Genomic DNA, 14,712 nt, shown 5'->3' on the forward strand with positions numbered 1-14,712 from the left:
AACAAACCCCATCAAAATATATTGAGAAGATAGCCCAAACCCTATTTTCTTATTTTCAATGTAAGTGTAAGAGTTTGCATTCCAGATTAATTCAATTGGTCAAACTACTTGACTTTAAGCAAAACACACTTTATTGTTACACAACAGTTATACAGTCCTTGATCTGAAATCCTTGGGGGCCAGTTGTTTTTCAGATTTTTGAATTTTTCAGATTTCAGAATGAATGACATTTTCACAGTGAAATAAAAACATATTACCAAACATCAGACCCACTCATGACTAGTACAAGCTCTGAGACACAATTGACTCCTGCTGGTGCTGGGCCACGCCGCCACATCACATCTGAGTGAGTTAGGTTGAGTAGGTGTGGAGCTGGGTCACATTTTTGTATGCCAAAACAACCTTGTTATATAGAAAAGAACTTCATGAAAAACACTTCAGATTTCAGAATTTTACATAAAGGATTGTGTACTGTACACTTAAAATAGAGACAAAATAAAAATAGAACATAGAACAATACAGCGCAGAACAGGCCCTTCGGCCCTCGATGTTGCGCCAACCTGTGAAATATTCTAAGCCCATCCCCCTACACTATCTCATCATCATCCTAGGATTGTTTAAATCTCCCGAATGTGGCTGAGTTAACTACATTGGCAGGTAGGGCATTCCAACACCCTACCACTCTGAGTAAAGAACCTGCCTCTGACATTTCTCTTAAATCTATCACCCCTCAATTTGTAGCTATGTCCCCTCGTACCAGCTGACGTCATCATCCTAGGAAAAAGACTTTCACTGTCTATCCTATCTAATCCTCTGATCATCTTGTATGTCTCTATCAAATCCTCTCTTAGCCTTCTTCTTTCTAATGAGAACAGATCCAAGTCTCTCAGCCTTTCCTCATAAAAGCTTCTCTCCAGACCAGGCAACATCCTGGTAAATCTCCTCTCCACCTTTTCCAACGCTTCCACATCCTTCCTGTAATGGTGCGAACAAAACTGTACACAATATTCCAAGTGCTGCCGCACTAGTGTTTTGTATAATTGCAGCATGACGTTGCAGCTCCGGAACTCAATCCCTCTACCAATGAAACCTAATACACCATATGCCTTCTTAACAACACCAACCCTCTGCACATCCACACTACCAAGAATCTTTCCATTGACCCGGTATTTAGCCTTCCTGTTATTCTTCCTAAAGTGAATCACCATACATTTAGTTGCATTGAACTCTATTTGCCATCTCTCAGCCCAATTCTGCAGTTTATCCAAGTCCTCCTGCAACCTGCAATATTCTTCCACACTGTCCACTACTCCACCAACTTTAGTGTCATGTGCAGTCTTACTAACCCATCCACCTATGTCTGCGTCTAAGTCATTTATAAAAATGACAAACAGTAATGGTCCCAAAACAGATCCTTGTGGCACACCACTAGTAACTGGACTCCAGGCTGAATATTTTCCATCAACTACCACTCACTGCCTTCTTTCAGAAAGCCAGTTTCTAATCCAAACTGCTAAATCGCCCTCAATCCCATGCCTCTGCATTTTCTTCAATAGCCTATCATGTAGAAGCTTACCAAAGGCTTTACTGAAGTCCATGTACACCACGTCAACTGCCCTACCCTCATCTACATGCTGGGTCACCTTCTCAAAATACTCAGTGAGGTTTGTGAGACATGACCTGCACTTGATGAAACCATGTTGACTATCGGAAATCAAGTTGTTGCTTGCTACATGATTATAAATCCTATCTCTTAAAATCATTTCCAAAACCTTTCGTACAACAGAAGAAAGGCTCACTGGTATATAATTACCTGGGTCATCTCTACTGCCCTTCTTGAGCAAGGGCACAACATTTGCCATCTTCCAGTCTGGGTATTATACCTGTAAACAATGACAACTCAAATATCAAAGCCAAAGGCTCAGCTATCTCCTCCCTAGCTTCCCAGAGAATCCTCAGAAAATCCCATCTGACCCAGGCGACTTGTCTACTTTCACTCCTTCTAGAATTGATAACACCTCTTTGTATCTAACCTCGATCTTTTCTAGTCTAATATCTCTATAAGAATTGGTTTAACAGTAACTCTATTAAAATGCTTAACAAAATAATGTATGTTTTAACTATGACTAATTAACTGTTCCAATATAGTAACATTCCACAAACATTCCCTTGGCAAAGGCAAATTCAGTAAAATAGATTGTCTCACGTGCAGCAGGAAGAGAGTCCCAGGTTTTAGCTGTAAAGAAGAGATGGAGAAGAGTTTCTACATCCATCCTCAGAACCCCAGCAGCTGCAGAAAGTTAAAACTAAAACTCCTGGTTCTGGGGGAGCTTGGCCCGACCCATTCAGACTACTTTTATGGATCCAACTTTAAAAAATAACCCCAAGGCCTCACAACCTGTTTACTTTATTGGCTTTGGTTGTCACCTCTGTCTCAACCTTTCTTCATTTTTTTTAAAAAAAGGATAAAATACATCTTTTAAAGCCAAAGTATTGTCACATGGTTCCTTGGTAAATATTTATTCTGCCTTCCTGAATTCCCAAGATCACTTGTAGTGTCTGTACTACCAACCTCACTACAGTATAAATTGGAGATTAACCTTTTGGGTTCCTTGGTTGTGGTACAGTACTGCACTGTGTAGTACAAAGTAACTCACTGTTAATTTTTGTTTGCTCATTCGGAAAACAACTGGCTGGATGGCCTAAGTCTTATGTCACACAGTGAAGCTTCTGTTCTTGTGCCAAAAGCTTTGTCAACTTGACTGTGGTTCAGTCAATGAAAGAAATGAAGAGTGATAAAGTTGCACAATTTGTTTGAGGGCAGTCAGCACCAAGGAATTGTACCTCAGCATCTTTAAGGTATTGTATGTTAGTGATGAATTGTGGAACTGATTTTTGAATCTCAGAGTTGGTGAGATGTATCGCCTGAATCTTTTCTATTCCTGCATAGATGTAGGCTGTTGTATTTTTTGACATAACAAATTCAGTTTAACAACATAATAATTACAAAGCGCTTTTAACCTACTAAATTGTCTCACGGTACTGTGATTTGTTAGATATGAAGTGTTTCACATGCTTACAATATGCTTGCTTGTTCATCTCAGAAAATATGGGGACAAAATAGCAAGGAATCATCGTGACATGCATGATGTGTAGCATGTCTTATTCTCTTCTGTTATTAACTTCCTTAAAAGGTAATGTTGTACTAATGATTCTTAAAATGGATTTCAGTCATTTGGTTAGAAATGGGATTGAATGTTCTAGGGAGATAGGTGAGTTAATCTTGGATGGATCAATAAGAGGCATGTACTGCAGAACAGCTATTATCTGGGGAAAATCTTAAACTTCTCATTCTGCGCACTGCCCTCAGAAATACATAATGGGTCGTTATGACAATGCAATTTGAAAGAAGTAATTTTGCCAGGTCCAATGAACTTGACCTATTCCCCACTTTGCGTCCTAAACTTCAAAATGATGGATCCATTTAAATATGTTTCTAATTTTAAACTGCACAGAAGAACTGATTATAAATATTCCAATATCTTCGTTGATTTTTTTTTAAAAAAAAGGCAGTTCTGTTGATCTAGCACCAAGGAAAAACATTGCAGGAAATGTCCAATAATTTCTAACATTAAAGATTTGTATTCAAGCAATAATTGTACAAAGCCTTTAGTAAGCTTTGTCGAGTGGAACTGTTGTAATTATGCATCTGTCTACAGGGGGACTTTCAAAAGAATGTGACTGGGAAAGAAGAATTGATTTTAGTTTGGCTGGATTGTTATGGAACTGCAGCGCTTTCCATTGAATATCCACTTGATTATGTAGTTCTGGCAGGCTTTTTTTTTCTAGTGTGATATTTTGGTACATCTTGTATATTTTGTTTGCATTAAAGTTCTCCTTCTGGCTGTACATAGAAATGAGGGGAACACTTGCTTTGGAGGGCAGCCTGTGGCTGCCACATGACTCTTGTTGACCATGAGACTCTGTGCTCTTAGTGCCTGCTGTAAATGTATTGAAAGTATTTGTGGATTGATAATCAACTACTTTGACTCCACCATGAATACATCTTCCATGGCTATCAAGTCCTGGAACTGGACTTGAACACAGAGCTACTGGCTTAGAGACCAGAACACTAACTACTGGGTTATAAGACTTGCGCTTTTAATATTCCCTGTTTCATGACCTATTGTCACAATCACATGACGTACTTGGATAATTTCTGCTATTTAAAAGTGACTGCTGTCCATCCAGCCTGAAACCAAGGTATGACTGAGGCATTCATTGGAAATCCTTGTGCTAAATCTTGAAGCAACATTGCTTTTTGATTTAAAAAAAACATAACTCATTGATTGCTATCAGTTTGCACGAGATACCTGAGGAATCTCAAAATGGTGACAAAGGAGAAATGAAATTAGTTTCTCAAAGATAAAAAGGATCTGAGATACCTTTTTATGTATAATGTAAACTGTTAAACTGGCCCAGGAGAGGATGACTGCAGAATTAACCATACCCCCTGGGGGAGAAAGGGACTTTATCACTGGTGTTCCAGCAGCTTGGTCAGTGTAAAGTGTAGTTTGTTTAATGAAAGCACTGCTTATGCAGTATAAATCATTGGAAAATACTGCACGTCTACCCAAATCAGTCTCCCGATGCTGTTCTGTGTTTTTTTTTAAATGTAAGTGTTGGAATGAAGACCGTCACTGTTAAGGTGGCATTTGTTCCCTATCTGCGACTGCACTGGGAAAGTTTGAGACAACTGTGTAACTCTCAAGGTCACTGCAGAGGATAGTTAAGAGTTGCTTACGCTTAAAATACACATGTACCAGCCCAGGTGAGGATGGACAGGTTTCCTTCCCTGCTAGAGATGAGAGAACCAGTTGGGTTTTAATGACAATGCTAACTTTTACTGGCACTGAAATTTTGTTTTTAAATTTTTCAAACTCAATTCAAATTCTTGGACTCCCATTGCCTGGATTATTAGCCCAAGCCTCATGAAGATTAGTCCAGTAGAGGGACTGCTCAACAGCCAAATACTGCAATATCTAGTGCAGATAGATGTAAGGTACTACTTATGAGTATGTCAGAACTTCATTTGACTTTTCTCCAAATGGCAATCACTGCAGTTTTCCTGCATGTATGATATCAGGACATAAGTTGTATGTTTTTCTTTTCCCTTCAGGTCAGTTGTTCCCACCCAGCTGTGCTGCATTTTAGAGCCCACTATTATCTCCAAGAAGGGTGATGGGATGCTGGAGGTTACTAATAGAACGTGTGCTGCAGAGAAGCAGGTTGTCACTGAGTCAATCATGAGGTTCTTAATAGATGTGAGGGTCTGTAACAATTAAGTCCTTGCAGATGTTGCCCTCCCCTCGCTCATTCTCATCAGTTTCTAGAGTCTTTAGGGGAGTGTATGTTTTGCATAATCTGGTTGATGACAGGTGTTGATGCCTGGATGCATTCCAGGAACACTCGGAAACCCACTGACATAGTTAGATTGCATAATATTGGAATATACACAATTAACAGGCTTGGTTGGTGTTTTTGTCGATTTAGGACACAAGTGAAAATGTGATAATCCTGCTGCATGATATCCTTCTTGGATCTTCTTTCTACCTGACCATAGAGACTATCATCACCTTTTTTTTATTGGTTGCAGCCCAGCACATCACTCACTGAAACATCTGAAACACTGTCAGATTCTATCAGAGTCTGGTAGTCATTTTTTAATAGCACTCACAGGATATAGGTATCGCTGGCAGGGCCAGTGTATTTTGCTGATTCGAAATTTCCTTTGAGAAGTTAGTGATAAGCTGCCCTCTTGAACTGCTGTAGTCTGTATGATTAAATAACTTACACAAACTTTATGAATGGTAGCTCCAAAATCATGATGCATCAGTGAAGGAAGTGACATGGTTCCAAGTCAGGATGGTGTTATTCCCATGCATCTACTGCATTTCTCCTTCTAGAAGGAAGAGATCATGTGTTTGCAAGGTGACGTCATAGAGTCATAGCATCCTAGAGCTGTACAGCATGAAAACAGGCCCTTCAGTTCAACTTGTCCGTGCCAACCAGATATTCTAAATAAATCTAGTCCCCTTTGCCAGCATTTGGCCCATATTTCGCCAAATCCTTCTTATTTGTATACCCATCGAGATGCCTTTTAAATATTGTAATTGTACTAGCCTGCATCACGTCCTCTGGCAGCTCATTCCATACATGCACCACCCTCTGCATGAAAAAAATTGCCCCTTTATAAATCTTTTCCCTCTCACATTACACCCATGCCTCTAGTTTTGGACTTGCACACCCCAGGAAAAATACCTTGTCTATGCCCATCATGATTTTATAAACCTCTATAATGCCATCCCTCAGCCTCCAACAACCATGTGGGCTGCTTTGTCTTGAAACTCTTGGCCTTCTTAAGTATTGCAGGTGTTACGCTCATCTAGGTAAAAGGAGAGTAGTCTATAACACTCTTGACATGTACCTTGTAATTGGTGTAAAGGCTTTGGAGAATCGGGTAGCAAGTTATTCACTGCAGAATGTCCAGCCTCTGACTTGCTCTTCTCACTGAGTCCTTAAATGGCTGATCCAGTAAGACTCGTGTACAGTGGTAACTCCCAGACTGTTGGTGGTGCATGATGGTAGTACAATTGAATATCAAGGACAAGTGGTTAGACTGTCACTTTTAGGAGATAGTATGAGTTTCATCTTTGAGCTATAACTTCAGTGCTGCATGATAATATAACCAATTCCAAATGGTTATTAGACTAATTGCCTACGCTACTGAGTAATTGTTTATCTCTGATTTTTAGGTATCCATATTTACCATATTCTAATCCCAAATGGCTTTAAGGATGGCTACAGACATTGCCCAGTAGTCTCTACTCTCTGTATGGCATAAATTAACTTTAAAATTAGGTCATCATGAGGTAGATTATCATACCCAGTCATTATGTCTAAAAGAACTTTGTACTAATTTGTACTGTCCTCATATATTACCTAACAGGAAGCCTTATTTTAAATTTTATCAAGTCAGACTTATGTAGTTTATCATATTGTCCCATGCTTGCCAGATTACAAAATTAGTTTGGCTTACAGGGGCAAAAACAAGATCTCATTCTATGGAGAATAACAGCTGGTATTTGTGTATAATTAGTATAATATATGCCTTTTGTGAATGTATTTTCAAACAAAAAAGAAACTTTTCCGGATTGTAGTTTCTCCATGTCAGTCGCAGTTAATTATTACCAATTAGGGACTGAACGGCGAACCTGACTAATGTTACTTTCTCCCACTTGGCATTCCCTGATCTTCTTCTTTTGTGACTACAGATGTGGACAATTTTGATTTTTAAGGGTTTCAGACAGTTCATAATATTAGCAGGATAGGCATTAAAATTGAACTCACAATTGCACCCCCTGTCCCTTTGTGCTGCCTGTGCTGTCCTGCTGTTCCCTGACCCTGCCTTCAATTCCTGGTTTTTCTGTTGCCATTCTTTTCCTTTAGCTATCGGCGATATCTTTTTTCTAGAGTCCTGATTAACAGATGGAGGCAAACTGGGGGGTTCCCAGTCAGCAGCTGATTCAAGGTTTCTTAAGTTTGCTCCAATGCACAACAGCACTGAGATTTTACCGTGCAGCCTGTGTGATATCATCAAAATATCTGTGAAATTTTACAGATAAACCATTTTAGTTTATTCTTGCTCATCGTCCTTTTTACATCCTTTAAGAACATCGCACTTAATGTTTCAAAAATCTATTTATCCTGTCTTTAAATAATTTTAGTATCTAGCCTTCACAACTCTATGGAGTGGAGAATTCAAGACGTTCAGTACTACCTGAGAAAAGGGATTCTTTCCATCTCAGTTTTAAATGAGTGCCACTTATTCTGTGACTATGTCCCCTTTCGAGATTCCCCCACCAGAGGAAACTGCTTCTCAACATCCAGCCTGTCAAGCCTCCTCAGAATCTTCTAGATTTCAACAAAGGTATCTCCTCATATCTCTAAACTCTAATGATTAATAGCCTAATCTATTTAGTCATTCTCCATAAAATCCCAGGAATCTGCCCGGTGAATCTCTTTTGAATCCCAGTCAGTAGTAAGTTATTCTTTCTCAGATGTGGGGATCAAAGCTGAGAACTGTATAGTCCATAATATTAGCAGGATAAGCATTAAAATTGAACTCATTTTTGCACCCCCTGTCCCTTTATGCTGCCTGTGCTATCCTGTTGTTCCCTGACCATGCCTTCAATTTCTGGTCTTTCTGTTGCCATTCTTTTCCTTTAGCTATCGGCGATATCTATCTTTCTTCTAGAGTCCTGATTAACAGATGGTGGCAAACTGGGTGATTGCACAGAGGGATGCTGTGTCTGTGGGTTCGGCTTCAGCCGTTTCAGATATCCACAGTTTACAGTGGCCTGACCATATTATAGAGAATGTTCCAGAACCAGGGACCAGGGGCTGCTGGGAAGGTAAATTTCCCATTTAAGTGAATGGGTTTGCACTTATCCACAGTTTTGGGCTTCCGTGTTGAGTCTTGGAAAGTATCCCCTGTGGGTACGGAGGGGAGTACTGTGCTTCAGGTGCTGCCTCACCAACACTCTGTATGATGTAACCTGGAAAAATACACTGTTATTGGTCAAATCATGAAACTGACCATCAGCAATCTTCAGCATGCTTTACATAAAAGAGGATTAAGGCTGTTACAGTCCAAGTAAAGCTTCCTATTTGGATTTTTCTTTTAGCTGTTCCTATCCTGTAATGATTGCTGGAATGGCTTAATTTGTTTCTGGGAATGGTATTTAATTTTCACTTTGTTGGTATGTGTGCATTTTAAAAAGAAACATTTTTGTTTTAACATTCAATGCTTTTTTTCCATGTCCTATATTTTCCATGTAGAGTGTGCGCATTGGAGACCAACTTGTGGGCATTAGCCAAAATCACGATGTATCCTGTGGTCTGTGTTCAGCATCTTCTGCATAAATGTCCATCAATGATTAGGACTTTTGTGGGAGCCTTACAGAGGTATCACAGATACCAATCTTCAGCCAATTCATTTCATTCTGAGTGATATCAAGAAATTATTGAAGGCACCGGTTACTGCAAAGGCAATAAGTCCTGACAACATTTTGCAATAGCACAGAAGACTTGTGCTGCAGAACTTGCCACATCCCTAACCAAGCTGTTCCTGTACAGGTACCTAACACTGGCACCGACCTGACAATGTGGAATGTTGCCCCAATGTGTCTATACACAAAACGCAGGACAAATTCAATCATTCAATCAGTCTAGCCTCAATCATCAGAAACGTGATGGAAAGTACCATCAGCAGTGTTATCAAAGTGCTATCAAACAGCACCTGCTTAACACTAACCTGCTTACTGATGCTCAATGCATGTCACACATAAGAAAGGTAATGATCATCTTCATAAGAAACAACCTTCCTTCACTGTTGCTGGGTCAAAATTATGGAACTCTCGACCTGATATTATTGTGGGTCTATTGCAGCGGTTCAAGAAGGCAGCTGAGCACCACCGTCACAAAGACAAGTAGAGGTAGGCAGTAAAAGCTGGTTGAGCCAGCAACACCCACGTTGTATGAGTGAATTAAAAATAAATTCCAGTGTGCTCGCTGGAACTAATTACACCAAGACTGAGGGTCAGGTGCAGATGGTATAGGATGAGTCCATAAGAAATTTACAGTGATAGAAGAAGATCAAAAACATTGCAGTGGAATATACATTCCACAAATAACTGTCTGTGTTTCTATTGTACTTCATGCAGAAAAATGATCCAAGTGCTTTAAAAAAAGCAAAAATGGAATTTAGCTAAAGAGCAAGATGTTAAGATATTAGGAAGCTGAAGTAGCACTGCAAAACTCACAAATGACCAGGCTCTTAAATATGTTGTTGACTTTGAGAGCTACTGAGTATAACTTCTCAGACAATCACCAGAGCCTTGTCATTGGGTCTGTTGCTTCAGCCATTATCCACATTAAAAGTGTGATAGGTGTTGTTGCTGTTTTATATTGTCTCATTGTAATTGATCTTTTCCCAACACTGCAACTTCTTGTTAGGTCTCATCCTTTATTATCTGTACCTGACCTGCATTCTGGTGGTATCAGTTTCAACTAGCTTAATGGGATCCCACTCATTAAAAAGTTAGAGACCAATCCAGTGTTCTCTTCAACGGATTGTGTGTATGCCGTAGGGGAGACGGATGCACTGCAGGGAGCAGGCATGCAAAGGAAATATGTCGTTCTTGCCCAGTCTGGCTTACCTGTGACTCCAGAACCACAGCAATGTGCTTGTCCCTAAACTGCCCTCTGAAAATGACCTAGCAAAACAGTCAGTTCAAGGGGCAATTAAGGATGGGATATAAATGCTGACCCAGTAAGTGACACCAATAACCGCTGAACGAAAAGTCAGAAATAGATGAGTGGGCACTCAACCTGCCTTTGGTGATGATCACCCTGGTATGATTGGAATGTTTATAGTGCTGCTGTTCAGGACTATTTCTGCTTTCCCCCACAGTCTAGTTGCACTTGCATTTTAGCCACAGCTTCAATGTGAAGCAAAACTATGATCAGATATAATTAAATATGAATTTATGGCCTGCCATACAAATGCAAAACACTGGTACGCTTGTACCTCCTTATTTATTTCTGGCAGCCATAAAGCAGGAGCAGGTGCCATCTCACTAATAAGTTGAGAATTGAGGAAAATCCATTATGGACTCTCGAACGTATTGGTTTTCAAATTTGTTTTTGGCATCTCTGAATGTTTCACAGGGTCACCAGATTTGGGTTTGGAAATATTGCACGTGGAGAGTACATCTTGTAAATTCTGCATTCTACATTTTTCTACACTTACTTACTTTTTTCCTGCTTCTGTTATTGCAGGAGGATTTAATATTAAAAACACTTTCTGCCCTGTTTGTGTAATTTCCCCTTAAGCAGTTGACTTTCAAGAATGCTTCAGGAATTGGGGGGTCTTTCTCATTTTATAAAACAAATTTAAAGTGAAATCAAAATAGCTGTGCCGGGCTCCTTTTCTCTCTAATTCTCCATGTAAAGGTTTGATAGATGTTCCATGAAACATTTTGATCCGGTTGCATATTCCAACTAGATCTTGGGAAGTTTTAGGTCTTTGCAATGATGTTAAAGTCACCATAGTCCCAGGGGACATGAGGCTACTCTCTCATTAGAGAGAGAAGACTAATGGTGAGTTTAACCTGAGGGTCACCACGTCTCAGGCAAGAAGAGACAGCTCTTAATAGTAACCTTAGCCGATGCAGGAATTGAATCCGCACTATTGGCATTACTCTTTATTGTAAGCCAATCATTCAATTAACTGATATAACTCCAGTCACTTTCATATAACATAATATTAGTATTGGAAAATATTATTATTGATATATGCTAACATAGTAATACAGTGCTGAAATTCAATGCTCATGGATTAATAACTGCTTGCCTGTTAAACTCACTGGTCAGTGTCATAAGTCATATCAGCATAGTATTTCAGCTGTGTGGAATGGAGGTCAACACCTTATTTATAAGAGCAGGATTATTATTAGTACTATTCAACAATATGCATGACAATGACATAATGCAGAGATCTTGTTTCCACATAATGCTTGGGTTTCACTTGGAATGTTTTCACTTGGATTTCGTTAAAGTGAATGGTCAACAAGTGAAATCTTTATATTTCTCCTGTCAACTGTGCACATAATCTGGGTACAGTTATAAATGCTGGACTTGTCAAATGGTGTTGTACCTGAAAAGAGTATTTTGCATGAACAGCAGAAGAGTTTAATACTGTACTGATCTTGCTGGTAATGTCCACATCCTATGAAAAGATAAAATAATTGCAAAATCAGATATGGTGAATAAAAGCTTGCTTCTAGCAGTACTGTTGTGGTATTGATTTGCGGTATTTGATTTTTCATGCAAGAATCGTGATTTTCAGATGGACTGGTTTGGATCTAATATTTTCTCCCTACATTGCCTTGATGGCAGTACAGTAACTAAACTGATGATATCACAGAATTAAAAAAGCCATTCCTTTAAAAAAACTTCATATCTATTTCTGGTCTTCATTTATTATTAAGGGCACTTCTATATTTAACTGGGTTTTGAGAGAGCAATGCTAGTCCTTCATTTGAGAGTACTGTCCTTCCTTATCTGTGGTTAGTATGTCACTACAGATTAGTCAGAGGTCTTCAATTTAGAAAATGTAAATCTATTTGTCTAAACATATACTGTCAGTGCATGAACATGGTCCACAGGGGCATGTACTATATACAGAGTTTGTGAATTTATACTGTCCAGTGCCTCCGTTTGGTGTAGGTCCATTGGAGAATGCCAGTTTAGAAAGGGGAGAGTTTCCCTTTTGGGAAATCAGATCTCAGTTTTTCAAATTAACATCCTCTAATTGCCCTACACTGAACCAGTGGAAGCTCTTACTGGCATTTTTTTTTGCAGTAATGGAAAATCGATATTTCTTGTCTTTAAAATAAAACAATGGCCTGGAGAGCCCATGCATGGTAATGCAAACCTGCGCTCCAGTGTAAGAACACTGGGGAACCAAAATGAATCAGGACAATTAGTAAGCTATGCAGGGGGCAGGGATTTTGTGGCATATCTGGAGACTCAGCAGAAAGTGGCTTGTCACTGTTGCTGGCTAAATAGAAGTAAGTAAATTTTTTAAATTCTAAATGTCATCGCACTACAAGAGCTGCAATGTTGAAGAAAGTGATTAAGAGGATTACGTCTGCGAGTATTTAAGATAGGAACTGATATGGAAGTGTAAAAATCAGAAAATTGCAATTTAAATCACGACATGGAATACAGGTATAAACTGTTGGAAGGCAAGTGATGTAAATCATCTCAGTATGATGTCAACAAAATGTAACCTGAAATTGCAAGAAATCCTTTACTACAGGACTAATATGTAAGGTGGATTGTTTGATCAGGTCTTATCTAAATTGTGGCAGGTTTCTAACTCTTTATCACTGTAAATTATAAATAACCCTTCAACCTTGAGAATGAATTAATTGAAAGGTTGTTTGGATGAAGGATGAACTTTTGAGAAGTCTCAGTCGTCTTATTTTTCTCATATCTCAATTGCAGCACGTATGTTCTTTACTTGTCCAAGCCTGTCGACTTGTCCAGTTAAACCAGGAGCACCTCGTAAACAAAATGTGTCAACTAATCCATCATTTGCTTAACCGCTTACAGGTAGGAACCTAAATAAACTATTATATTTATGATCCCTACTATTTATAGTCCCTTTTTTGTTTGCATTTAACTGGTTTCTAATTCCCTTTCAACTACTCTGTTTTCAAGTACTTATGCTCAGACACATTGAACTAATCTATTTGTTTCATTAGAAAGTCTAGTAAATGCCTATCTTATTCACTAATAGTAGTGAACGGAATGGTTACAAATATCAAAGGTTATAAAGCAATATGTTCGGCTCTTGTGGAGCAGTGTTGGTGTCCCTACCACTGCGCCAGGAGGTCCAAATTTAAATCCACCTGTGCCAGAGATGTGTCATAACATTCCTGAACAGGTTGATTTTTTAAAAAAAAATGTAACATTAACTAACTGAATGGTTAAGTCTTTTTCCTGTGATAGGAAATGGAGTTAGAGTATCATAACGGGTTTGTTTGAATGGGTAGCATTGGGATACTAAACCATCTGACATACAACATCACAGTTTCAATCCCTACCATGGGCTTGAATCGTCTGGAGTGATGGCAGAAGTTTAACATTTAAAGCCTGGACTCAGAAGAAGAGGAAAAAGAAATTGCTCTAATGAACCCTAGGGGAAAGTGTGTGAAGATGTTGAGTAAGACGTGATGGGGCTTTGCTGTTGTGCCACTTGCCTTTCCCATCTCCAGATTGTGTTTGAAATATAGCCATTTGATAGAAGTATCAATGAGCAGGATATTCACAAAACCATATTCCAATACTCAGAAGTGCTTCAAATAGAAGTTATAAGGTTAGTACCCAAAGACTGAAGACTAAAGAAAGACTTGGGCTTTTTGTCCTTGAACACAAACCTTTAGGAGGTTATTTCATGGGCCCTTAAGGTAGTAAAATGGAAAAGTATACGTAGAACAGCACTTCAAAGCACCAGAAATGAGGCCACTGTGAACCATAACGAAACAACAAATACAGTTGTTGTGTTTAAAAATATTGTCTGTTCTGTTCTAAGATGAAGAATTTTAATAATGGAAACTGGGAATAACGATTGCAGCTGGACAAATGGGTTCCACCACTTTATCTTAATGCCCCCTTACCTGCTTAGATTCCCTACAGTGTGGAAACAGATCATTTGGTCCAACAAGTCCACACCAACCCTCCAAAGAATAACCCACCCAGACCCATTTCCCTCTGACTAATACACCTAACACTATGGGCAATTTCCCATGGCCAGTCCACCTGACCTGCATATCTTTGACAAAACCTCCCTACTTAAACATTCCATTCAACCTGTTTCTCTAAAACTATTGAGGGTCTTACCATTCATTAAATACTCCCTCATCTTGTTTCTCCTTCCAAAGTGGATCAGTGTTAAATACCACCTGCCCAATGCATCTATATTTTCCCATTATTCTGTTGGCCTTCCCTACTCTTGCTAAGTTTGAATGCAAGATTATGTTGGATGAGGATTCCAAATCCCTTTGTTTTGCAGCTGTCTGC

General features: G+C 39.1%; 1 protein-coding gene across 2 annotated transcripts in view; it reads left to right on the forward strand.

Annotated features, from left to right (window-relative positions):
* The window catches only part of heatr6 (HEAT repeat containing 6), a 74,221-nt gene that overhangs the window by 1,457 nt on the left and 58,052 nt on the right, over window positions 1-14,712 (forward strand). Inside the window, exons 1-3 of one of the 2 annotated variants that reach the window (XM_060847734.1) lie at window positions 9,385-9,415; window positions 9,511-9,557; window positions 13,135-13,242. In XM_060847734.1, the coding sequence (XP_060703717.1) occupies window positions 13,204-13,242 (39 nt within the window). In that variant the 5' untranslated portion in view covers window positions 9,385-9,415; window positions 9,511-9,557; window positions 13,135-13,203. Of the gene's footprint in view, window positions 1-9,384; window positions 9,416-9,510; window positions 9,558-13,134; window positions 13,243-14,712 lie in introns of those variants that run through there. The other variant, XM_060847733.1, reaches the window with a different exon arrangement.

Source organism: Hemiscyllium ocellatum, chromosome 31, assembly GCF_020745735.1.
Source record: "Hemiscyllium ocellatum isolate sHemOce1 chromosome 31, sHemOce1.pat.X.cur, whole genome shotgun sequence".
Classification (NCBI taxonomy): Eukaryota; Metazoa; Chordata; class Chondrichthyes; order Orectolobiformes; family Hemiscylliidae; genus Hemiscyllium; species Hemiscyllium ocellatum.